The following is a 26,584-nucleotide window of genomic DNA, read 5'->3' on the forward strand; positions in this document are numbered from 1 at the left end:
AGTCTATCTGTAAAGCTAGAATAAACCACTACAATATAACATCACATTTATTCTGTATTGTATTGTTCTAGCAGTCAATGTGATTTCATTATTCACAATATAGACTCAAATATTCAAAGTTATGACACCATGCATTTATAGGTGCCCTTTAAAATGGAAATATGTTACCTGCCTTGTGCATCATATTTAATTTTTTTAATCTTGTGACTTCATATTCACGTGCCTTCATATAATTTATGTTTTTGCTGGATTATTTACTTACATAAAACAAATGCAGTTGCCGACTTGTTTGGTACTCTTGTCTAATGTAATTAACGTTACTTTATGTAACTTTACTTTGTGCATTTTCATCTGATATCATATCGTATCGTTATAACTTGTTGCATTTATTCTTGCCTCTCGCCATCTTTCTTTATATCGTAAAACATATGCATGGTACAGAAATAAAACACAAAACAAAAAAACAATGATGTCGTAAGTAACTCTCATTGGGAGATGAAAGAAAGAGAGAAAGGGCGATACAACCAAGGGGAAACGTTGTTGACGTTGTCTTCAACAGAAACCCTCCTCCTCCTCCACAGCTGATGATGGACAACCTTTTAGCTGCTACGGAACTAAACCGCTAGCGGTGCACCCTCGTTAAGATGTGTGAGCGGTGTTAGCTGACCGTCATATGAATGTGCTGTTTTAGAGTTGAGTAAAGGTGTGTTAAAGAACATAGACGGGTCATGTAAACGTGTCCATTTACTGAACCGGCGATTAAGTACCACGCGTAGATCAATGCTACTCGCGTTAGCTCACTGGTGTAGTTTGACAGTAGCATCAGAGGAGTGAAACCGGCTAACCAGCTAACCGCTAACTTAGATGTTAGCTGCTACACTTAGCCTAGCAGGCTAGTTAGCTCTGTTCTGTTCACTACTTCGGTCTGGACCGAGCGAGTTTGAATGCTGCTGTTTGTCAAGTGGTAGCAACGTAAGTATGTGTTTGGGTTAAAACTGGACCATTTTAGTTTACCAACGAAATGATGAGTTTGTGAGACTTGGGTTTTCAATTGGAACCGCTAATGTTACAATGCCTGCTTGGTGGGTGGGTGGCTAGCGTGCTAGCCGGCTAACTGAAAATATCTTGTAACGTTACATCATCAATAGTGAAATGTCTCAGTAATTCAGTACACTACGAGCTGTCTACGTACACAGCACAACTATAGGTTGAAACAGTTAATGATATAAATATTATAATAACATATTATTCGCGACTTTGCTTGAGAGATAAACTTCTAAAGGGCCAATGTTGATTTTATTTTATTTTTTCTAGTTTTCACTATTTTATTTCTCCCAGGCTTGACATTGGTGTGTATCTTAGGCTAGTTTAAGCTTTGCTGCTTGAAGAACACGATCAGCTGCTAAATAATAACATACACTGCTCGAACAGACCTAACTTAGAATGTCACTCTTTGTGTTTTGTTTGTGTTGCTCTCACAGCCACGCGAGCCCTGGATGAGAACTGGACCCGAGCCTCGGGCTGTCTATGATGTTCAAAGCTTTTTTTCGTTGCATCACCTGATCCCTCCTGGTCTGTTTGACAAGCCATTATTACTCCCAAACCAATCCCACATCTCTGCTTGGCAACAGTATGATCATTCACGTTGACCCCACCCAGCCCACTCGGACAAGAATACCCTCAAACCAAGCTCGCCAAATGATATGATAGTAGCCACCTGGATCACTTTTTGTGCTTGCAAGAGCCTTGCAAGGGTTCTACGCTTCCTTTCCTCCTCAAACTCCCTCTGTCCATTCTGGGAGACCCTTGCCAGTGTGGTCTCCGGCACTGGAACCATGGGTAACAGCTGTGTGTGCCGGGAGGATAGCGACTTGGAAGATCATCACCATGGGTCGTCAAGGGCTACCCGAGGACAAGCCAGGCGGGTGGATCACGGTACGGGTGTGGGTGTTGATGCCGGAGAGGCACGGAGCAGTAGACCCAGGGACCCAGTCAGGCCGCCACGGCGAGGGCGAGGGCCCCATGAGCCGAGGCGGAAGAAGCAGAATGTGGATGGCCTGGTGCTGGACACGTTGGCTGTCATCAGGACACTAGTGGACAAGTAAGTCTTGATAAAAGTATATTATATAGATAGAGATGATGGGTGGAAGAGTCAGAGTGGAATGTACAGTTTAAAAATGAGTTTTCTATAGTTTCAATGAGACGAACAGTAGATTAACTCTTTTGTGAGTTCAGCCAACAAAATAATGCTTTTGTCATTTACGTTGACATACTTAAGTAGCAGTAATTAACTGTGGATATAAAGGTATACGTGCTCTGGAAAATAAATTAAGGTGTACTCAGTGTTGGCTTGGCACATGTGGATCTTCTTGATGGGGTTGTTTGTTTTCATAACTTGAGATGCAATAACATTAGGATCAGGTAGCGCAGACGGGGTAAAATGCCATCCGTCGTCACTGACTCCACAGAAGCTCCTCATGACACTGAAGCTCAGTGAAACTCGTGCCCTCTAGAGCCAGAGAAGTCACAGACGCTGCTGTCTTCCAGCAGAAGCGTCACACAAGGTTGGTTTGTTGTCACGAACACACTAACATCACATGTGTGACTTTTTGAAGGAGTAGAGGGTACACAGCCTTTGAGATGACTACGTCCTGTGTCCTTTATTTGGAACAAAAGTAAAATATTTTGTGCAGAAACCCGAGCAACACTACTCGGAGTCCCTCGTGGGAAGTACTGTAACGAATGCCGTTAGAGACGCTCTGATGTCATATTGTGTTGGCTTGGTTGCGCTTGTCTCTTTGACAATGCCATTTATATTTAAGTTATTGTTAAAATATGCCCTGCACTTAGCCGGTTCTGTAGATTAATGATATATTGTCTGCAGACTGAAAAACCTTTCTCGTCCTCCACAGAGGTCTTTGTTTTGTAACAGGTAGAACTACTCAGAGAGCACTTTGTGCAAGTCCGTTTCCTTTATGTACTGCGTTTCCTCTCTTGATGTAGCCATGACTTGCTGCAATGATGTAGTAAGATTTGTGTTGCCTGCGTAGATGCTGAAACCCCTTTTCTCCCTGATCCTCCTGTTTCCCCTAAGCTATCATTCTCTGTAGAGAAAAGCTGTTCAGCATGACCCATTGGGACTTGCAGCTGTTCTATCAGCACAGGTTTGGGTGGCTTTGAGAACAAAATATGAGTGGGATGAATGTTTGAGTGTGTCCTGGAAAGAGATATCTAGTTGATATGAAAAATCTGAATGTTAAAATAGGCCCATGTAAATGACAGCTCGTGTAGTCTGGTCCTATTCCTGGCAGCAGCTAGTACGCCGAATGTTCTCCGTCGACCTTAATGAGAAACAAGCTTCAGATTGAGTTCCTTTCCAAACGTTTCTTTCCGCGCCACCTGTAGCTTTTCAGTGGTTTAACCCTTTGGGTAAATGTGTTTTATGAATTCTAGTTTAAAGAAGCGGACCACTTTTTCATATTATCAGCATACAATCAGCCACTTGTTGAACTGCCCGTATTTTATTTTACATTTACAGATTCACTCCACTTCATTGACATTTATTCTCGCACAGTTTGTCCACACAGATGAGCTGTAGTCTACCATTTTAGCAGGACTGGTACATAAAGTTCTCCCAACTTTGTTAATTAATAACTGAATTTCAAGGTTGAGGTTTAGTATTCGTGGCAGCTGTAAGACTAATATGGTGAAGAATGTGTACATCTGTGCTCTTCAGTTTTAGTTGACTCGGTAAGAGCTGTCGGTTTGTCCGGTTGTTTCTGAAACTATAGTTTGTGTTGGATTCGGTGCAAAAGAACATTTTGATTACATTTGATAGCCTAGAGATGATTATTCTATCAAGTAACCAGGTGGTTTATTGATGCAAATAAAATATTCAGTTCCACCTCTAGAGCTGCATTACATTGTACACCATCTGTGTGTCAAGAAACAAAAATAATAAAACGACGGTTACACGATAAAGCGGGGAAAAAAAATCCACTTTATGAGAATACTGCTAAATACTGCAGCCTGTCTTTTGAATACTTCTGCTCTGTAAGAAACATGCGTGTACATTTCCAAGAATGAGTTCACATTTGACTCGGTCACAAAACTAAGTCACAGTAATTCTTAGCTGTGTTCGGGATCTTGAGGATCAAGTTGGCTGATGTAATAACGAAAGCAGTTTTCCTCTTGGGACGAGTCATGACAAGCAACGGCAGCATCATCAAAAACAACAACCACTCAAGTAAATCTTTTCCACTTGATTCCCCTCTCCATGGGATCACATTGCTCTCCGCAGCCATTAAGCGCACAGAGGCATGAGTGATTTATTTGATCATGTTTCATATGCAGTGATCACAGTGTCATAAAGATGAAGTTGCCACCGTCATTTGTGTAAAGTATGCACATAAATAAACGCATATATTACAGAAAATAGAGCAGAGCTTTGGAGCATTCACGTGAAACACGTTATCACATTCTGTCCCAAACTTTTGTTTTTCAGTGACCAAGAACCCCCTTACTCCATGATCACTTTGCACGAGATGGCAGAGACAGGTAAGGAAAACAATAAAAGCACTCATTCACTCACTGGGCATGGGGTTATTAGACAGCACTTTGTCCAGTTAAAAAGCTCATGCAGATATGTTAAGCAATGTGATGCAATTTAAGGCAAAAGCATTTCTTCACGTGTTTTGTAATGACACCATCAGAGGTTCTAAAATGGGAAAATGTAGGAGCGTTGGCTCTCCTCAGGAACAGGGATTTGACGAAGTGGCTGATGTCTCGACAGACAAAAAGATTCCGTGATCGGTTCTTAGTCATGTGATCGGTTCTTAGTCATGTGCACAAAACATCCACCGGACTGTAGCTGTACACCTGAAGCTTTTCACACATTATCTACGGGATTTATCATTTCTACTGACTGATGAGGAGTCCCATGAATTCAGACGGGTCTCTTCTGAATATGCTGTCCCCCCCCCCCCCCCCCCCCCCCGGACTGAGTTGGTGGGTTGTTTTTGAGAACTGCTGAGGCGGTGATATTTCAGTAGCTTTGTAAGCAGCAGACAGTCACAGTCCTCTTCCTGTGTTCAGTGATGGTTTTTCCTATTTAGCCTCTTCTGATACTCTGTCCACTGTGTGTGTGTGTGTGTGTGTAGAGCCATTGATATGTGTTGTTCAAAAGCAGGTCTAGCAGTAAGCATTATTGGGTTGAGTCGTGTTCTGTTGTTAAGAATAAACGAGTAAAATGGGTCATTCATCTCAAAGTGAAGGGTTTGCTGCTTACAGTCCTGAAGTAATATCGCTGCCTCAGCATTTCTCCAACACATTACATCACCTGGGGAAGGGCCGTGGTCACAAGCTGAAACACTGCAGCATCATGTGTTGGTCGCTGCTCACTGACTCTGCGGATTTTCATTTAGATTTGTTTCTATTTGAAGCTTGAGTCGACGTCTGTGTGTGTTTTTGTTGCTTTCTTGTGCGTATGGGGAACGATGCTCTCACGCTGTGTGTGTGTGTGTGTTTGTGCGTGGACGCGGTAGCCTTTTGAATTGTCGTGTTTGCACACATGGTGTTTGACCCTCTCATGGCGTGGTGGTGTCGAGTGGTTCGACAACAGCCAAGTTGGGTCTTAGCTTGCAGACACTGAACCGTGAAGGCAGCCAAGCTGCAAGCCAGTCGCTTTCTGTTTGACATGTGCCGCGATGTTACATTATTCATCAGCCAGTTGGCCGGGGGCTTTCATAAGTGTTAGAGAGAGCTTCTTATTGAGTCATCTAATGGACAGGAAATGGATGTTTTAGTATGTTATGCTGCAGCTGATAGTCATAATCCAGAGGTCTGTCAAAGTGACTTCAGCACAGTTCAGTTACCGTTGAGGTGTCTGTTTTCATTGTGACTAACGGTGCTGATTCCTTTAAGTGTGTGTTATTGTAATGAAAGAACATTCTTCTTCTTCTTCTTCTTCTTCAGATGATGGTTGGCTGGAGGTTGTCCAGTCTCTGATTCGAGTGATCCCATTGGACGATCCGCTTGGCCCTGCAGTGATAACCCTTCTGTTGGATGAGTGTCCCCTGCCCACCAAGGTTAGTGGCTAATAACCGTGTGTGACACAGAAGGACTCATTTGGGCAAATAACTTTAAAATAATATGACCTGCAACCTCGAACTTTCTTAAGATGAAATCTCAAAACTAACCCAGATCTAATAAAAAACATCTTTGTCTTCCTCTTTCCCATGGCCTTTTCTGTAGTTGGGTGATTGAGTTTATGTACAATGGGACATAGCTAAAACCCCTCATGATCAGCTGTTTTTACGCCTCGAGGAACTGGCTTCTAACTTCATCACATGCATTGTTTTCATTTGGCCTCGGCCCCTCCCTCCCTCCCACACTACCTCCTATTTGTCCCGTTGGACAAATATGATCTGTCTGGGACCCCCTGCCTCCAGGTCCAAAGCAACCCGAGGACAAAGGGCATATTATGACACTCTGAACAGTATGAACTCTGTAGTCATTCCAGTATTTGAGCAGAATTATGCTTCACCTAACAAAACACATTTTGCTGGTTTAAAATGAAAAAATGCAAAGCCTCAAACACACGGCAGCTTAAAAATAGGAAATAAGAACTTGTAACACTCCTTGCCTGCAGGTGGTGTGTATAAGTAGCAGTAGGCTGGACTCGAACTGCGAGTGTGAAAGTGCTGACACTGCAGCTCTGCAGCTGGATGATATTGTCTGATGGTGCTTTCTGCTGCATCAGTAACACTTTGTCTCTGTTAATAAAGTAGATTTGATTTACTTTTGGTGTGCTTTCTCCAGCTGTTGGTCCAGAGAATCACCGCTAGCAGGTGTGTGTGTGTGTGTGTGTGCGCGCGTAAAAGTAGAAATCAAGACACACACACATTAATCAAAAAATAGTAACAAACATCCACATAGCACTGTGTTTTACACAATATAACATAACAAAGTTATGATTTCAATCACACAATGTTGGAAAAGAGACACGTTGACACACTTCCGACTTTTCATTTTGTAATATATTGAATATCTGGGGTAATACATGTCAGACATGCTGATGCAGATTAAAGTCATTCAAAATTATAATTCTGCATTGTGTACACACACACACACACACTACTGCTAGCGGTGATTCTCTGGACCAACAGCTGGAGAAAGCACACCAATAGTAAATCAAATCTACTTTATTAACAGAGACAAAGTGCCTGCGCCCACTTGAATTTCGTACTGAGTAACTTTACCTTTTTGGGGGAGTTCCTGTCACAATCATGTGTGGATTTGGGAACATTGTGACTGAAATTGTAACATGTCATCTCTCCATCCTCTGGAACGTTTGTATCGTTTGGTAGAAACTATGTATGTGACTTCCGTCAGAGTAACCGCTCCTTCGCCTCTCATCAGGATGCTCTCCAGAAGCTGTCGGACATGTTGAGTCTGAGTTCGGCGGTAGCGCGACAGGACGCTCTGAACCCAGCTAAACACCGAAACACCACAGCTGTCCTGGGCTGCCTCGCAGAGAAACTGGCTGGTAAAGTCCACATTTACACACGAGATACTCTTTAATCTTTGAGTCAATAGTCTTTGCTCTGCACCACCTCCATTAGAAGGTTACTTGCTCGCTATGGACTTGTCGACGTTCAAGCTGATTGCAAACAGCAGATTGTTTTAGGTTTAATTCTACTATTTTTGCTACTACTAATCGTGTCATTTATTATGTATAATTTAAATACAGAGTCATGGATGCTCTTCATATCTTTCGGTGGTGTATTGAAGTCAGATTAGACCAGCTTTGCTCAGTCTAAATATATCATCTCAGAATCATGAAGCAGCTCCTCTAAACGTCACACAGTCACTTTCTTAACACAGAGGTTTAAATCCTTTATCCTTGTTTCTTTACATTTCTTCTTTAGGTCCGGCTAGTATTGGATTGTTGAGCCCTGGAACCCTTGAGTACCTTCTAGAGAGCCTGGTGAGAGAACACACACACACACACACACACACACACACATACGCGTGCGCTGTTGCGTTTGGACGGTCATCACTGTCCTGGTGATCCTCAGCAACCAAGCTACATTTTTGTTTACAAAATGCCTAATCAACAACAATGCTTTGTATCCTGCTACATGCTTTTCATAGCTGAAATGACATGCTGACTCTGTGTAAATGTAGCGTTAAGATGTCAGTATCCTTCAAATGAACGTATGATGGGAAGTCCTGTCATGTCAGACAGTCAGGGTGGTAGTTTCTACAAATGAGTTTGAGTTTGTCAAAGCTATAAGGTAGTCAATTCTGCAATTTAGTTTCATACTGATCCAACAAAAAAGCAATAAAACACATCCACATGTAGACAACTTTAGTGGAAAAAACCCTGCAGCTGCTTCTCAGAGAAAGCCTTTCAGTTCTGCCTTTGACAATGTCCTTTTTAATATGAAGCAGTTGCAACATGTGTAAGGAAAATAATATGTTTTGTTGATACATTTTAGTTACATGACTGTCAGTGCGCTGACGGAGGTATGCAGGCCATTGCTCTTCGTAGAGTGATGGTTACACAGTCGATAAAGTGAAGTGTGACATGTCTGTTACAAAACGCTCAGCCACCTTGGTTTCGTCCAGCATCTGTAGAAGGAAGCACGCTCACCGTGATTTAATAAGAGAAGGCCTAGTTATATAAGACGTGTGTTGTTATCGAAGTGTCATGGAAGAACATGTTTCAAACTGATGATGATTTCTGTACATCTTCCTCCAGAGCTCTGAAGCCCACCCTACGGTCATGCTGTTTGCTCTCATCGCTTTGGAGAAGTTCTCCCAGACCAGTGAGTTCACAAAGGCCAAGCTCATAATGAAGATTCATGATGCGTCCGTTGAAATCTTGTGACTTACTTTACGAAAGAACACAAAGATCAAACAGAAAGTGCCCGTATCAAAGTATGCCATGACAATGAGCACGGCCAAAGTCTCAACTTCTGCTTTCTCCGACCTCCCTGTTGGTGGTTTGTTTACTTTTGCATCTGAAAAATGATGCTGTGAGGTAGAGACACAGCTGTTCTGTTCATCAACAGCTTTTTCCTGTTTATTTTGAAACCAATATGTAAATTGCTGATTGGTACAAATGCAAAACCGTGATGCACCTCTCCACCTCTTTGTAGTCCCCACCAGCCAATTGCCTCAATCGGATTATATTACATTTCTACAAAGTTTTACAACTGCTTGTTAATTCGAACATTGCCTCTCCTTCATCGGCCTTTAAAGACTTATTACACTGATGTCCCTCTCATCTCTGACACTGTGTTTGACTGGTTTAAACCACACATGCCTGGTGCATCTTCTTGCCCTCAGGTGAGAACAAACTGACGGTGTCCAAGTCGTGCATCAGCAATCGACTCGCTGTCCTGGAGTCGTGGGCGGAGCATCCCGACTACCTGAAGAGGCAGGTCGGCTTCTGCTCGCAATGGAGCCTCGACAACCTGTGTGAGTACAAGTAGCCACGCTGCTTCCGACGTTGTACGTTTGTGTCGGATCGCATGCCACAGGCTCTTTGAGTTGACGTGTGAGCGTTTGAGTCATTCGAGAAAGAAATTTGAGAATGTTTTCATCCTCCGTCCAGTCCTAAAGGAGGGTCGTCAGTTTACCTACGAGAAGGTCAACCTCACCAACATCAACGCCATGCTCAACAGCAATGATGTCAGCGAGTACCTCAAGATCTCCCCGACTGGACTAGAGGTGTGTGTGTGTCTATCTAAATGTTTTGTCACCTGTATATTTAATATCTGTATGATTTATGAGTGTTCTCTCTCACCCTCTCTCTTTGCTGCCCTCCTCAGGCGCGATGCGATGCCTCGTCCTTTGAGAGCGTGCGTTGCACCTTCTGCGTGGATTCAGGCGTTTGGTACTACGAGGTGACGGTCGTTACGTCGGGCGTGATGCAAATCGGATGGGCCACCAAGGACAGCAAGTTCCTCAACCATGTGCGCCTCTTCAGTGTCTTTGCTGTTCTGCTCTTCCACATCCGGTCTGGTGTGCAGTTGCATAATTTGGCGTTTTGTGTGTGTGTTTTACAGGAGGGCTATGGGATAGGTGACGATGAATACTCGTGTGCGTATGATGGCTGCAGGCAGCTCATCTGGTACAACGCTCGCAGTAAACCTCACTCTCACCCCTGCTGGAAGGAGGGTATGCAGTACACATACACACACACACACACACGCCCCCACACACACACACCTGTGCGCTGACTACCGTTTCTCAACCATATACTTCAAAGAAAGTTTGTCTGACTGAACATTAGAAAAGAGGCGACGCCACGCTTTAAATATCAGACTTATTTGTATAGAAACTGCTTTATCGTATTGAGCTGGGGTGTTTTTCTGATTTTTAGCACCCACACACTGCCGTTAGCGCCAGGTTCTGATTAAGCTCCCACACGGAGTGTCTGATAATAGTAATAACAGCGCGCCAAGACTTTATTCTTCTGCGTGTGTGTGGCCTGTTTAGGAGACGCCATCGGCTTCCTGTTGGACCTCAGCAAGAAGCAGATGATTTTCTATCTGAACGGACATCAGCTGCCGCCGGAGAAACAGGTCTTCTCCTCAGCCACGTAAGCACAGACACACACACACACAGTCCTGTGCCAGGTTTCAACTGTTGTCCTCTCTCATACACATCTTTCCTTTCTCTTTCTGTCATTCCTCCTCTTTTCCCCGTGTGTTTCCTTTTTCTTTCTTCTGTCCCTTTCTCGAATGAACCCCCATCTTTCCTTCACCTCCGTGTCCATCAGGTCCGGTTTCTTTGCAGCAGCCAGCTTCATGTCTTACCAGCAGTGCGAGTTTAACTTTGGGGCCAGGCCTTTCCGTCACCCACCTTCTGTGAAGTTCAGCACCTTCAACGACTTTGCGTCACTGCTGCCTGGTGAAAAGATCATCCTACCCAGGTAAACAACTGAAGCTGGTCCTCACAGGGATTCTTAGTCTCTAAAATAGACTTGGAATTTGGGAAGGCAGTTTGCAATCTGTTGTCTGTGAATCATTAGCCTGCACACAGCGTCCAACACTTCTAGGGGTCGCTCCAGCCTACATGGAGCATTTTGATCTCTCTTTAGTTTGTTGGCCTTTAGCTCTGTAGACTCTTTTGTGACTGTAATGACTAGTTAAAGGACGACTTGAAGGAATACAACAATATTTGTACAAGAGATAGTCACTCATCATCTTCACTGGCTAACGTGTACAAAGCAACAGAGCCGTCTTTTGGCAGTCACTTGGTGGTGACTCTTCAGTTCAGGGGTTCCAGTAAATCCTGGCAGGCACCCAGCATCCACAAATCTCTGGCGGTGGAACACTGAAATGAAATGCGCTATTAATGTTACTTATTACGCATGTGACGAGACCAAATGTCTGCCATGTAAAGGGTCTACCAGCCTGTATTACATAAGATCTTTAGTGCAGCTTAAAATGATCACATTCAGTTGACTCTGTCAGAAACAATTCTATCGCAATCCCAACAACGCTACCTGGAACATTACCGTAGCTGAGTCAGGAAGTCTCTGACACAACGTCAGCAAAAACGTAACATTCAAATCTAGACGTAGAACGATTTATTCCACTTGTTTTCATTTAAACAAAGAGGTCTACTTATTATTGACATAAGCAAAAAATGAAAAAAGCAAAAAATGTATTCACATTGTATGCTCTATCTTGAGTATTACAATGAGAGCAAACTAGGTGAAGAGCTGGAACAAGTAACAAAATAAAACAGCTTTAATTACATGTAATGTGAATCTGCGTGTGTGTGTGTGTGTGTTTGTTTCACAGACACCGGCGTCTGGCCTTACTAAAGCAGGTTAGCATCCGAGACAACTGCTGCACGCTGTGTTGTGACGTCATGGCGGACACGGAGCTGCGGCCCTGTGGACACGGGTATGTGTGTCACAAACTATTCTGTTGAAATTCAAATATCTTGGGTACAAATAGTTTTATAGAATATCATTGAGAGCAGCTTATCTTTGTAAATAATGTGTTGGTTAGACTATTACTCAAGTCAATTTTCTTCAGACTCAAATTTTTCTTTGAGTGGATAGTAAAATCTTCCTTCATGTCCCCCCCCCCCCCCTCACTTCTATCCTCCAGTGGTATGTGTATGGAGTGTGCCTTACAGTTAGAGACGTGCCCCCTGTGCCGCCAGGACATCCAGACCCGCGTCAGACTCATTGCACATATCTCCTGACGAACCTCCTGCCCCTTCTCCATCAAGGAGAGACACACAAGCCCCACAGCATCGCCCTCCTCCTCCTCTAATCCCCTCTCACCCGGCAGGGCTACGAGCGCCGTGCCACGGCGTTGTGACGATACCAGAACTGGGACTTCTGGTACGAGGAAGTGGCGATGGAGCGAAGAAAAAGAGGAGATGAGAGGAGGGTGATTCAAACCACAGCTGAATCCCCGGGAGTATTCTCCCATTGGCCTACATCTCCTCTTTTGTATCCTTCTGACAGCTCGCTGCAGAAGCCGGGCTAAGAATCGTCAACTTTCTATATAAACAGCGTTCATTTCAGAAATGAGGAGCAGAAACAATTTAACACGATTACAGACGGAACCAGTCTCTCATCTGCAAGCCCCTGTGTAGTTATCAGACATCCTTTCTATGATATGAGGATCCCGCCGCGCTTTCAGCCCACAGGCTGCTACTATTTAATCCCATCATCGTCACGCACACGTCTGCAGATCAGAAAGGGTAACAGAAAAGATCACAGCCTGTCGTACAGTGTTAACCCCAAGGCACAGATACATTTGCGATGAATCTCACTTTTATGTTTTTGGGGTGTAGATAAGCGAACTGTGGTGTTCTCAAGGTAACATTTTCGTTCTCTTTTCTCCAGCTTATACCGACATGTCTCCCTTTGTCAGCCTCACAGTCTGTACTGATTGATTTCCCACAGGGAGGGTTTGCCTTTTGGACAAAAGAAATGTCAGATTTTACTCAGAAATTCAGAAATCTTTAAAGTTGCAGAAACGATTCCAATATTAGAGTTCTCTGATTCGGTTTACAAATGTTAGAAATTCAATCAGCTGTGACGCCACCGAGAACGTTTACGAAAAAAATCTTGGCAACCAGTGGAAAAAAAAAAATCTGGATTGTATGTAATTTTTTACACAGCTGACCCTGCTGCTTCTCAGATGTTATATGTCCTCAGTTATGTATGCAACAAACACAGCAGATAAATATACACAGAGATCAGAATTGACAGAAAGTTACAATTATAACAATTCTAAGTGCTTATGTATGAAGAGCCGGTGAGGGAGAAGTGTACAACTGAATTTCCACCACCGTCACAATTTATCTGGGATTGATTGATTGGTGATGACAACCTTTGATGCCGTGCCACCACGAGTCAGACTTTGAGTAAATATGTCTTTACTATGTACTATTTACAATCCTCAAGATGTGATTTGATTTTGTTTTATTAACGATGGTGAACGCCGATGTAGTAACTTGGTTGAGGAGCACAGCAGGTTTTGTTGATGGACAGTGTTGTATTAGCAGAACAGTAACGTGCTTAAAACAAATGTGAAATGTTTAAGTGGATTGTTTTTTTTGTTTTTTTTCAATATCGGTTAACTAAATATCCCAGAGTGATTTTTAAGATGTCGTTTCGGGTCTGATTTGGCAGAAAAATACTTGACGTCAATTAGCAAACAAACTACCCACAACACAGTACCAGGACCCGAAGAGTGTGAGCTTCAGAACAGAGCACTATATGTTTCACTTGCTTCCAATCACAGCATACAGAATAAATGTTGTCGAAACAAGTTATTTTAGATTGGAAGGGTATCTTCCAATGTATCTTTCAGACTGATTTAAATTGTGGTGACCCTATTTGTGCTTTATATGACATGACCGTACAGCTCGCTCTCATTTAGCCATTTATCCATCTTTCTCCCTCTGTCTTGATAAGAACCTCTTGTTTTCTCTCCATCCTTTACTTGAAGCATCTCTGGGTTGACTGAATGACGTTTGTACTTTGGAAACAGGTGATGCGAGATTGTGACCGAAGAAACATTCTATTTGTACAATTATAGAAATATAATCGGGTGACATTTCAAATTATCACTGATGAATTTTGAATTTGTTTATGAATAGTTACTACTCTACCAAATTGCATGAACAGGATCTGTAAAATCATTCAGACTATACTGGAATGATTTCTCAAAGGTAACTTCTCTCAGTAGGAGACTGAAGACTGGTCCAGTCACTGTTTTGCGCTCTTGTATTTCCTGGAGCACCTGATACTGTACATGCAGGTGAGAGAAATTATGCGGTTGTCTCTACAGCTAGAGATGAAGTTCAGGATTGTAAAGATTAAGTTGTGGATCGTATTTAAAACATCTATAAAGGAATTCTGCCCCAGAGTTCCCTAAGATGTGATTGAAGAATTATTCTTTCCTGGATTGTGGTATTTGTAATAAATGTATGTCCGTGTGATATTTGTTTTTTCTGACTGAGTAGTGTTCATTTACATCTCAAATATATTTTGTCTCAAGAACGGGTAATAATCGGATTATCACCAATTTAAGTTATTTTTACAGAAACAATTTGCATTAACACGTGACTAAACAAAAGGCTTAAACACTATTATACTTTCATTTTTACAGACATTGATTCTTCAAAGAACAGTCGATTACAACTAACAAAGGTGCAAATACATAAACTGTTGACAAAAGATTGTAATACGATTATTTACTACTAACTATCCACTTAATTTGAGTGAAATTCCAGCAAAGGGAGCGAGGGTGTTTTGTGAGCTCTTGGAAGCCAGCTATGTCTCCGAAATCTCTGTAGAATATAAATTAATAAATAAAATTGGTCCACAAAGTCTCATTTCTATACTCCCGTGGAAATGTCCTGAGGTAGGAACCAATGTGCGCAGATATTGTTGTACCCGACGGGACTCAGTTGCGCACATATGTTCGCTGTTTCCTGGGTAACAACGTTACCGTCGTTATTTACCACACGTTGACGATATATTTATCAACACGGACATCCAGAAACTGAGTACATTCAAATCCGTTAACTATCGTTAATGTATCTTAAGGGGCTGTAAAGTAATACTTTTAGTTCAAAATACAGCTCACACACTCTGACTGTTTGTATTCATTCAAGGCTAATAACGTTTTAATGTTATAGTTATGTGTTTAGCTAACGTTGACTAGCCTTTAGCTTACCTAGCCAGCTATCGTTAACTAGCTACGTTAATATTGTCGTTCAGTAACGACCAAAACTAGTTAACGTTAGGCCTGACAGGCAGCCTTGTGATTGATCGAAATATCGCGTTTGTTGTATTGTTGCATTTGCTATCGTTAGCTAAAGTTAGGTGTTTTGTAGCTAACAGTTTTGCTTTAACCCAACGTTAAGTCACCATAACATGCGTGTTCACATGTAGCCTGCCTTCACTTTCCAGGAGACCGAGGCTGTGACAACATCGTAGAAATGCTCGACATGGATGAAGAAATCTTTGCTATTTCCAGGTGTGTTTCCAGAGTCGCAGCTTTTGAACATTTTCCACGTAGAGCTGTGTAACTGACACGGTGTAACTATTGCTTTCTGACGTTACTTTGTGAGACAAAGTGCTCTAAGTGAAATGCAAAGGCGAAATAATTCAATGTTCAAGCTGTGTGTGCCATGGAACATGTGCCAGTTTTTATTCATTGTTATTGGGACAGGTCAAAACTGAATTTACTTCCAAGGTTCAAAGGAAGTGTGAGGGCATCGTCCCTCAAGTCTACAGCCAGACAGCACACTGAATACATACAGCAACTTTGATATTATGATAAACTGCAAATAAAGTCTACCTTTCAGCCGTATGATCTTTATCTCTTTATCTTTATCTCCCTCCAGCTCCTTAGACGCAGACGCAGCTTTTGATGCCGTTATTGGCTGCATCGAGGACATCATCATGGGTAGGATAAGTGATGAGACCATTCTGGTCAGTCCTTTCCAAATCAATATATCAATCCCACCATTTGTGAAAGACACATTTTTTCAGTAACCTGACATTAAGAAGTGATTGTAACAATAATAGTCTTGTGTTGTAAAAACACATCTCAGCAGTCTTTGTGCTTAGAAAACAAATGGATAGATCTACTGAATGAGAGAAAAGTGGCCATTTTCCTTAAAAAAAATGAAGGCCTCTGTGACTTTATGAGGCATATTATTTAAGTTTCCTCACTGTGGGACTAATAACAGATTATCTTATCTTAACTAATGTTATCTTATCAAGAAATCAGGATTTAGATTGTTAAAGTTCTTCAACCAATTCCGTCAGTCTGGTATTTGTTTGTTCTGTTCGCATGGTGGGAAGTACATGACAGAAAAGTGTACAGAGTAAATCTGAAGTGTTTCGCCCGTTAATGGTGAAGATCTGTGTTGTTCTACATGTCGGATGCTTTTCAATGCTTTTAGAGGAAGAGTTCCAGCAGCTTCAGGAGACCTTCATGGAGCAACACTACCTGGAGTTTGAGGACTCCGACGAGAACAAGCTCAGTTACACACCCATCTTCAATAAATATGTGAGTTCACATCTCGCTATGTCCTAATGTAACTCCCACACCTTTCTTCAAGGAATATGGCGATGACGATTATCTATCATCGTCTTAATCGTGTGAGCATTGTATCAACTTGTCTATAATTCCAACCTACAGCGCTATCACAGATTAGGATTTACTGAACGTAAAGTAGTCAAGTAAACTAAGACCTTATTCATAATAACATTCGTGGCTGTTGTGTAGGTTGGCCTGCTGGAGAAACATCTGGAGCAGCAGCTGATGGAGAGGATCCCCGCCTTCAACATGAACACTTTCATAAAGTGGCTCATGTAAGATGTGACATCATAACTCTCCTTTGAGACCATCTTATTCTGGCTGTTTTCCCTCCTACAACAACCAAACCACTTCATTGAAAGCAACCGGTCCGCTCAAACAGTAGTTTGTTCGATGCACCTGTTGCGCCGAAGAAATATTATTTTGCAGCCAGCCACTAGGTGGCACAAACGTACATTGCATTGATGTGACTGGATTCCCCAACCCAGTTATTCTCTTCCACCTGCAGGCAACACAAAGAGGAGGTGCCGGGTGACATCTTTGACCTGATGCTGACGTTCACTGACTTCATGGCTTTTAAGGAGATGTTTCTGGAATACAGAGCTGTGAGTTGTCTGCAAACTGTAGAACATCTTCAATCCCCCTTTTTTCACTGACAATCTCAACAACAGGAATGTGGTGAATATTTTAATTCACCACATTTCTATCTTCTAGTAGGTGCATTGACAGTCTGTGCCATAGTCTCTACTTCACACTGTAAGGCTCATGCTGCATTCAAGTGGCGATGACTGATGTTTGTAATGCTTTGCTTTAATACCAGCCGTACGAATCTGTATGTTTCTAGGAGAAGGAGGGCCGAGGTCTGGACCCGAGTCAAGAATTGGTGATCACCTCTCTGATCCCTGCTGGCTCCAAACACACCAGAAATGAATATTGATGAATTATTGTTTTATGAAGTTTTAAATGATTTGTTCAGTTTGAAAACTCTTTGAGTTTGGTGCCTGTGAAAGTGATTTGTAATGTATTAAGTGATTGTGTGCAAGTGTCTGCAATTGAAAATAACATCTACAGTATAGTTTTCAGTACAATGTCAAAGTATTTTCTACTCGTTTGAACACGACAGCTGCAATTGTAAACATACACTTATGTCCCTGCTGATGTTTCATTTGTTAATAAAGATATATTTTAAATAAACAGGTCTTTGTGGTGGAAAATTTCTAGGTTAATCGGGAGGAGAGAGTTTGTGTTCTCAAATTAATAATGAAGTCCTCAGAAAATTCAAAGTTGTCTTTTTCCGTTTATTCTCTTGCGCAAGAGGGAAGAATGCACAGCAACCACGTACTCAGTAGACTGCGTGAAACCTTAGACGAAATGCAATATTCAACCTCACATATGCATGCAAAGGTTCACGTCTTTACAACTTCAGATAATTCAATAAATTTTTGTATTGCCCAAAATCACAAATTACAAATTTGCCTCAGAGGGCTTTACAATATGTACACATTTGACATCCTCTTGTCTCGGGACCCTCACATCAGAACAGGAAAAACTCCCCCAAATAATGCGTCACAAAGGAAGTAAAAGTATTTCAGACAAAGGATGTCTGTTAGTCAAGGCCTCTCTGTGTCTCCGTCTTACCAAGAAAGAAACAGTGTACAAGATAACAAGACACCTGGATACAAAACTAATTCAAATCTTCTACTGAAACTACTGTTTGGTGTCTGCACATTTAGGACTTACATTCTTTACACCTTCACATGAGACTGACATATTTTCCCATTACACCTTACATTGACATCACTTAGTGCTTTATTGGAACAAGTACAGGCTTGAGGTGCAGCACTCGCCACTGGATTTCACAAGTCTTCAAATTCTTGGTACAAAAAGACACATGTCATAAAGGCACATACAAAAGGAGTTGAGCACTGTATCTGGAAAATCAAAAGGATGTATGTTACACACCTTTTTCCACAGCAAAGAGTCATTAGTGTCCTGCATCTTTATAACATGCATGACTGAAGAGAGTACATTTCCCCATGTACATTTTTCAATTCGTTATCAGGGCTTTGGCTTGGTCTATGGAGAGCTTAAGTGTCAACGTGAGCCTGTATATCCAGGAGGGACAATGTAATTGGATTTCTGCAGGACAGAGATACTTAGCAAACAGTCATTCTTCACACCTTCTGCACAGCCATGTTATGGTATTAGAGCAACTTCCTAATATGAGCGTCACAGAAAGCAAAAGCATGGAGAGGAGCCTATCATGACATAGTCCTACAGTGGTGCTCAACCAGCCTAACCAATGCAACACATACTACTCTCTGTAAACAAAACATTGCATTGTAAAGTCCTCCATAGTTGGGTGACCTATACCTTAAAGGGGTAGTTTAACGTTTTGGGAAGATGCAAAAAGCTAGAGAAGAAGATTGATACAACACGTTAAGTATGAAGCAACAGCCGCCAGCCAGTTAGCATAGCTTAGCACAAACAACAGCTAGCCTGGCTGTGTTCAAATATCACAAAAATGAATCAGTGAGCTTTGGAGGAGCTGTTGAGGAGACAGAAAAAAGCTAGCTGTTTCCCCTTGTGTTCAGTCTTCATGCTAGGCTAAGCTAAGCGGCTGCTGCCGGTGCTGAAGCTTCATCGTACAGACCTGAGAGTGATACAAATCTGTCTAAGAAGGTAAGAGTTTGACATTTGTGCATTCTAAATGCAACCCGGAGGTGATAGCAACTATATGATGCCAATAGGCTGTGCCATTACCAAGAATTCAAGGCACTGTCTGCTACATTTGCATATTTACAATAGTATCATCAAATGTAAGATTTCAGGAACGCCTTAATTTGAGGCCTTAGCCTTATTGTTAATACTGGGGTTGAGAAGAGGTCAGGATTTGGGTTACCAGTCAGCAGTCATACGTATCAAGTAGACTATCCGAATAACTAGAGCATCTTGAGGGACAGAAAACATGATGAGATCAGCATCCCATGTTTGAGTCCTAGGTCGGCACTGTGTTGGTGGCAGCGTTCCCTCCATCTCCCTTCCAGCTCAGATAGGAGAAGAAAGCACTGGCACCGTACGCCAAGGTCACCACAGCACCAAAGAACTGAACAGACGGACAAAGAGCCAGAGAAAGAGGGAGGGAGACATTCAGAGGAAGTGAAATGGGGAGAAGAGATACAATTATACCTTTTTACATGACTTCAGGAAGCAGGGCAAAAGTCCAACAGTCGAAAAATAAATCAAAGATTTGCAACTTTATATATTCACATCTATAAAGATCCCGGGTACTTGTGATTCAATCACTTTAACAATGTCCCAATTGGCCATTATACCTGCTAAATGCTAATTTGTCTCGACCGGTGTGCCTCAGAGGCAATAAAATGGAGCTGATAAGAGTGTGTGATAGGACAGGGGCCTATAGGCCGCGTGTGTGTGGGTGTGAAGTCATGTGTGCCAAATGCTGCCGTAGCTGTAAACCAGCATGGACTTTAGCCTATGGAAAAGACTATGAAGCAGCATATCCAGCAAGCTTTTCCTCACACTGGTGATCACACACACACACACACACACACACACACACACACACACACACACACACACACACACACACACGCACACACATTCTCTTCCCATATGATACCCGGCTTCCAAATTCTTTTGGGTTGACTCGGCAGAGGGGAGGAGCTAGTGGCAGCTCTGGTACAAAGGACTTAAAAACACGTCTAATCACGAGACACGCTGCAGCCATGTGAGCAATGAGAAAGCCTCACCTTGCGTCTTATTCGGCCTCTTTCACATCTTAACTTGGAAGTGTGTGTCTACCTGCCACCGCCTGATAACTAAACCTGCTATCAGGAACACACCTCGCCAAACAGTGATGGCAGTGATAGGGAAGGAGGGAGTGGGGCAGAAAATGTACAGAGTGTTCAAACCTTGGCTTACTGAGGACTGCAGGCCTAGATTGTTATCTGGTGACCAAACTTTTGTTTCTTCTCACAGGGATTTGCCTTTGCAGACACATTATCAGAGAATAATGTCCGACTGGTTCTTGCATATTCAACCAGGTCTTTGTATGTGAGTCAGTGTTAGTGGTGTCAGGCGTCTTACGGCGGCAGCTGCCATGGCGCCGTAGAAATTGGTCTGGTAGCGGTAGGGGTACACGGATGCTGCGTTGGCCAGGAAGGCGGTCAGATATAGGACCGTGGCTGCGGCGTGATACGCCATCACCTAGCAAAAGAGGAGAAACATGAGCCACACTCCATCTGAAAGCTTCTGTCCCTGTGTCCCCTTTTGTCTGTTGGCCCACACCGTTCTATTGTCTTTTGGAATTCTCCTTTCATAACCTACTTCACTGTCCTATTTCGTCAGCCAACTTTCATTTGATCAAACCTCGAATGATCCTTGATCCTTGACAGGGATACTTCAGTGTAAATCCATCTGCCTTCATCTTGTTTTTGAACCATTTATCAATGCATTTAATGACCAAATGTCTTGCCTAGGAGACAGCAGAGAGAGAGTGTGCCTTATCAGTCAGCCTGCATCTGAATATAACTAATATCCACAGCCCACGGAGACTCAGTGGTGTCAGTGGTGTCATTTTAGTTTTGAGGATTTCACATGAAAGATGTTTTCCTCTCACTGGTTTGAAGTAGGATAGATTTTTTTAGGTATCAAATTCCTCTCAAATAATAGCATAGAACGCCTTTTTTCAAGCTATAGATTGTTGTTTATTCAGCCATCACTGTTTAATGTTATAAAGAGGGTTTTAAGGCCAGAAACTGATGAATAAAAGTACATTTGATCTAGTTTCTCCACACCCTGGAATACCACTCTCAAAACCTATCATTCCACTTATCTCCCTTTCCCTTCTCTTCCTCTCCCATTCTCTTTCGTCCCATCGTACCATCAGGGGCCAGGGGACGAAGGTGAGTTTTTCCTGGGCGCCGAACAGGATCATGAAGAAGAGGATGGTGGTGAGGATCCACAGGGTGACGGCCACAAACATCACCCAGCCATAGGCTGGCACCAACGTGTAGGGAGCGCTGGCTATCAACGCCCACTGGAGCAGCCCCAGAAACTAGAGAGGTGAGAGAGAGCAAACAAGCTAGACCAACTAAGAAGAGAGAGAGAGTTGAAGTGCTGACATTAAAAGACATTAACTGTTAATATATGAAAAGTAGTCATTTTCAAATGAATAAAATATGTGTTTATGAGACCACGTCGGGGACAACTTCGAGCCTCTACCTCACACAGTTGCATGCTAACACAACTGTTAAAGGACAGGTTAGCATTTTTTCCAATTACGATAATATTCACATGTGCATTTAAAGTGTTCGTTCCTCCTCCTCCGAGGATATATTTTGTGACATCACAAGCAAACATGGAAGTGACCGAGCCACAATGGCGGCTAACGGTGCTCACAGCCCAACAGGACCTGAGTGTGGGCGTTACGCTGCCATGATGACGCGCTGTTAGCGGTAACCGCTATATGACAGCAGTGCAGAGCGGCGACGATTAGCTAGCTAGTGGGACATGAAGGGAGGGACTCGCCTTCTACCAAAACAAAGAACAGAGAAGCTTGGTTTATGACACCCGGAGAGAGGGAGAGCGACTTCATTCTCTGCTCAGGCTGCATTACTCCACTATATATTTACATATCAAATAGTTATTTGCTGCTCATTTAACATTGAGTGCCATCAGCGGTCTCTTACTGGAATGATGTTACACACTGTCAAGTTCATGTTTGATGTGCACATAAGCACGCAGGGGTTCTGTAGTTATTTTACAACGGTCTGATGCCAGTTGCACAAAATGTAACCAGCGGATCTGCCTTGTGCAAACTTCACAGTGCGCAACATCACTCCAGTAAGAGAGCGCAGAAGGAACTGATACCTGCTGTCTTCAGATAAAGGAGAGGCCTTCGGTATAGTAGTACTGTCACGACAGAAAGAGCTTTATTCTGCTACAGCTGGCTGCCATCACCGCAAATTGAAAAAAAATTAATTAATTTAAAAAAGCATAATCATGTTGTAGAAAAAAAACATTGTTGCTGTCACAACAATTAACTAAATCACACATATTACGAAACTAATTTTTGTTTGCAAATTCATGATTCTGTAATTAATGAAATATATGTGCTCACCATTGACCATGACTATTGATTTTGGCTTTTATCTACAAATGCTTAGAATTTGTGAATTTTGCTGCTGAAGTTTTTAAATATAAATTGATTTTGAAAGTCATTACAATTCATCCCAGGGGAACATGAATGTGACCAAATGTCATGGCCATCCATCCAATAGTTTTAGAGGCAAATGTCAATCTGCTGGTGGCCCCACAGGAACAATCAGGGGATCACCAACATCAGTAGGATTTATCCTCTGGAGAACATGAATGCATGTATGGAATCCATCCAGCAACAATGTTTTTTACAAAACCATAAACCATGGTCAATGTAATATATAGAGAGTGATAGATGCTGCTAGCATCGTTGGTCAGGGTCTGTATAGTATACAGTACATTTATATCTGAAATTCATGCCAAACATTTTTCACATAGGCTCTTTAAAACAGAGACGTCATGCAGACAGACACCCCACCAGGCCCTCTCTTTGCCTCTGTGTCTCTCTGCTTCTGTCCCACGAGAAAGGACACGACAGAACAGTCTATTATGTATGCAGAGATCAAGTTTCACTTTTTACACACCTGATACACACACACACACACATACACACACACACACACACACACACACACACACACACACACACACACACACACACACACACACACACACACACACACACACACACACAGTGGGCACTCTGATGTTGACCTTTACAAAGCGCTCTGTTTTGAACTAGAGCAACAGCAGATAATCTTAACTTCCTGACTAAAACTGTAAAATGTTCCCACCAAGATCCACAGCACATCTATTACATAATTACTATCGGCACACTGCCGGGGCACTAAGGGCTATAACACAGTTACTAGCGCAGGAAACTAACAAACTTAAATTAGACATATGTATCCCACCTTTTTATTTCTCACTAAATGTAATTATGGAAAAGGAGAAAGGTGAAATAATGTCTCATTATGTGATTAGGAGCATCCATCAAGTTAAGCATGCACACAAGTTCCAGTATGTATTTATTATGCAGATGTCTTTTATTACGCTGAATATGCATTGGGCATATTATTTATCAATATTGCATTAGGAGCTGGACGTTTGAAAAAGGATACCGGCTCTCCTATGAAAACACACGCTGCAGATGAATGAGTGCAGTGACGTAGAAAAGGGAGACGTTTGGTTTCGAAACATTTTCAAATCACTCTTCTGCCACTTCCCTTTTTTTTTGCTCCTTTGCTATTCCCTTTCTGTTGCTGTTGCCCAAGTATGGGTGGGGAAAATGGAAAATTACCTTGCCACACACACACACACGCACACACACGCACACACACACACACACACACACACACACACACACACACACACACACACACGCACACACGCACACACACACAGGCTTCAGCAAGCTTAAAGTAAAAAAGAAAGTAAAATAGCATGCAATAAGATACTGACAATATATTTCTCTTTTTGCTGTGACTGGTTTTGATGCTGCCAGCCAGAAATAAATTCTCTTATATGTTTGATGTAACATAACACAAATTACAATCGAGTTTAATTTACTATTATTGTGTAATTATGGAAATAGTGTCATCATTTAAATATGTATCCGGTTTTACTGAAACCTGCCCATGGTTAGCTTGAGTATGAAAAGTCTAACCAACCTTTTTGAAATTCTCTTCTTACTCATTCAAGTCAGCGAAATTAGACATCTTTAACACAGTTCAGTCAGGTGCAGCTCAAATGATGACCCGATTAAAACGAATCCCCTGAGACTAAAAGTGCCACAATACAAATGATCAACATGCCTGTACAGACGATGCTCCTGTATGGGTCAAATCTGGCCATGAATATTTACTGTCAAGCTAGTTTAGTATTACTGGAGTATTCACATTGGAAGAAGCCTGTTTATCCGTTCACACAACCAGAAACATCATAGGCCGAGGTTGGCGTTTATTTTCACCAATAGTTGGGCTGAAGCGATGGCCCCTGTAGTTGCCGTTTGGTAGAGAAATGTTGAAATTCACCTCAGGGTTTACCTGCCGCACTTCATAAACTTAAACAACTTTTTGATACTGCTAGATAACTGGCCCGACTACTACAATGCCATCAAAAGCCAATAAAAGCTTGCCACTCATAAAGCACAGAGAGGCAACACATGTTTAACAATCCCATAATTTACAGAATGAACATTGTAGCTCGGCCCTTCAAAGCAGAAGCTATGGGTTCAGTGTAATGAAGGGATGGTCAGAGGGGTGTGATAGGAGGGGACAGAGCCTTCAGGGGACACAGATCTCCAGTCACATGTCCTCTGTGTGGACAGAGTTTAGTGCAAATACATCACCGGAGAGGGGAAATGAGTTTGAGCTCAAGCTCAGTACTGTTTTCCTACCCTGCATTACAGCAAACATAACAGTCCCGCTGACTCTCACGATCAAATTTGATCTCAGAAATGCCTCAATCAATTTCATTCTCAGCTCTCAGCTCTATGCCAGTTGCTAATTTGAGCAGAAAATGACCGTGTGTGCACACCGCCAAGCAAAACAGCAGAGACTTTGACCGCTGAAGCTTGTTGACACACATTCAAATTCATGTGGCACCAGAAAAAGCCATACAAATATCTTTATCCACAGTTGCTGTAATGTTGACTGCATTTTGGACAGTTTATCATGTTGTGTGGTTTGCCTTTAACTCATCCTCACTAATGACAGGTAAAACAGGTTGGATTACCCTATCCACACAGTGGCTCTTCAACATATCGTTGCTGGCGTTTTATGAGAGCAGAATACATTAGAATAGAATAGAAGTTACACTGTTGAATCGAGTAGAGACCGAACAGCTCTGCGTCTGTCACATACTATTTCAGCCATCATGAGGACGGCCGGGATGCTTCGGATAAAGGACATGTCCAGCATAGTGGTGACGTTGGCGGCCATCCCTCGGAGGCTGCTGCCCCCCTGCTGAGAGCTCTGGGAGTTGGGGTAGCTGGTTTCCGTGGTAACCTTGGACGGGAAGTCTGCCATGATCACGCAGCTCGGCTGAAGACAGGTGTCTCAGAAACAGCAACACCAACAACAAACTCCTTGAGGATGAGATGCAGTCTGTGAGGAAAACTTTCCTCCTCCTTTTTACTCCTCAAAAAACACCTGAATGTTGGGATTCAGTAACCATTGATTTCATCCACTGATGGCAACAGCGAGACTGAACCTTCAGATGAAAGTTAAGTTTTGTCAAAACACAAATATTAAATAAAACACAAATGTACAAAGTCCTTAGAGTCATAAAAAGAAAATTGTCGAGAGAGTTAAAGAGGAGCCCTCCAGTGAAACCTCGAGCCTCCGATATCCAGCAGTTACTCTCTCCACCTGCACTGACAGGTGTCTAATGGTGACAGGTGTCTAATGGTGCTGCTGTGTGAGTCTCTGTACACCTTGCCCTCTCTTTCTCTCTCTTTCTCTCTCTCTCTCTCACTCACACACACACACACACACACACACACACACACACACACACACACACACACACACACACACACACACACACACACACACACACACACACACACACAGTGAGTATTTCATCATCCTGCTTTAGTCTCTCCCTCTTTTACCGTCTTTATCTCCCCCTAGCCCCTCCCATATATCTGTCAGAGGTCTCTGACTCAGAGTGACTCATTAATGTGTTTAAAAACCTGGAGGAGGTGAACACAAGAAAAAACACACAGAAATTGACACAGTGACACCCTCTTGGTGTTGATGTATGTTCATATATGTCCTCCGCATGTATCATGTTAAGGTAAATGGGTGCTGTGCTGTTGCACTGAGTTTAATGAATGACACATATGACCTGGT

At 42.5% G+C, this 26,584-nt stretch overlaps 3 protein-coding genes across 3 annotated transcripts; 2 read left to right on the forward strand and 1 right to left on the reverse strand.

Moving 5' to 3' along the window:
- The first annotated feature begins 620 nt into the window (after nt 1-620).
- Nucleotides 621-14,481, forward strand: rspry1 (ring finger and SPRY domain containing 1). Its single transcript, XM_079266263.1, has 15 exons — nt 621-972; nt 1,482-2,101; nt 4,505-4,557; nt 5,974-6,086; nt 7,420-7,546; nt 7,929-7,987; nt 8,765-8,831; nt 9,355-9,486; nt 9,623-9,738; nt 9,840-9,983; nt 10,077-10,188; nt 10,510-10,612; nt 10,793-10,945; nt 11,823-11,927; nt 12,138-14,481. Exons 2-15 carry the CDS (start codon nt 1,704-1,706, stop codon nt 12,232-12,234), a joined length of 1,779 nt encoding a protein of 592 aa, XP_079122389.1. The 5' UTR covers nt 621-972; nt 1,482-1,703; the 3' UTR covers nt 12,235-14,481.
- A 514-nt stretch (nt 14,482-14,995) lies between these two features.
- LOC306775091 (ADP-ribosylation factor-like protein 2-binding protein) lies at nt 14,996-17,779 on the forward strand. Its single transcript, XM_079265318.1, has 7 exons — nt 14,996-15,060; nt 15,467-15,533; nt 15,904-15,965; nt 16,468-16,574; nt 16,794-16,879; nt 17,113-17,209; nt 17,449-17,779. The coding sequence occupies exons 2-7, from the start codon at nt 15,496-15,498 to the stop codon at nt 17,539-17,541; spliced, it is 483 nt and encodes a 160-aa protein (XP_079121444.1). The 5' UTR covers nt 14,996-15,060; nt 15,467-15,495; the 3' UTR covers nt 17,542-17,779.
- A 1,823-nt stretch (nt 17,780-19,602) lies between these two features.
- pllp (plasmolipin) lies at nt 19,603-25,756 on the reverse strand (the record flags this gene model as incomplete). The annotated part of the gene is made up of 4 exons (XM_079270653.1): nt 19,603-19,710; nt 20,715-20,834; nt 21,511-21,684; nt 25,592-25,756. The coding sequence occupies 4 exons, from the start codon at nt 25,754-25,756 to the stop codon at nt 19,603-19,605; spliced, it is 567 nt and encodes a 188-aa protein (XP_079126779.1).
- Nucleotides 25,757-26,584: the final 828 nt, after the last annotated feature.

Source organism: Melanostigma gelatinosum, assembly GCF_949748355.1.
Source record: "Melanostigma gelatinosum genome assembly, chromosome: 1".
Taxonomy (NCBI): domain Eukaryota; kingdom Metazoa; phylum Chordata; class Actinopteri; order Perciformes; family Zoarcidae; genus Melanostigma; species Melanostigma gelatinosum.

Coding starts and splice junctions, on each gene's coding strand:
- LOC306775091 (XM_079265318.1), top strand. CDS start 15,496: ATGCTCGACATGGATGAAGAAATCTTTGCTATTTCCAG. Junction 16,880..17,112: donor ACTTTCATAAAGTGGCTCAT/GTAAGATGTGAC, acceptor TTCCACCTGCAG/GCAACACAAAGAGGAGGTGC. Junction 17,210..17,448: donor TGTTTCTGGAATACAGAGCT/GTGAGTTGTCTG, acceptor GTATGTTTCTAG/GAGAAGGAGGGCCGAGGTCT.
- rspry1 (XM_079266263.1), top strand. CDS start 1,704: ATGATAGTAGCCACCTGGATCACTTTTTGTGCTTGCAAGAGCCTTGCA. Junction 7,988..8,764: donor AGTACCTTCTAGAGAGCCTG/GTGAGAGAACAC, acceptor ATCTTCCTCCAG/AGCTCTGAAGCCCACCCTAC. Junction 10,613..10,792: donor CAGGTCTTCTCCTCAGCCAC/GTAAGCACAGAC, acceptor CGTGTCCATCAG/GTCCGGTTTCTTTGCAGCAG.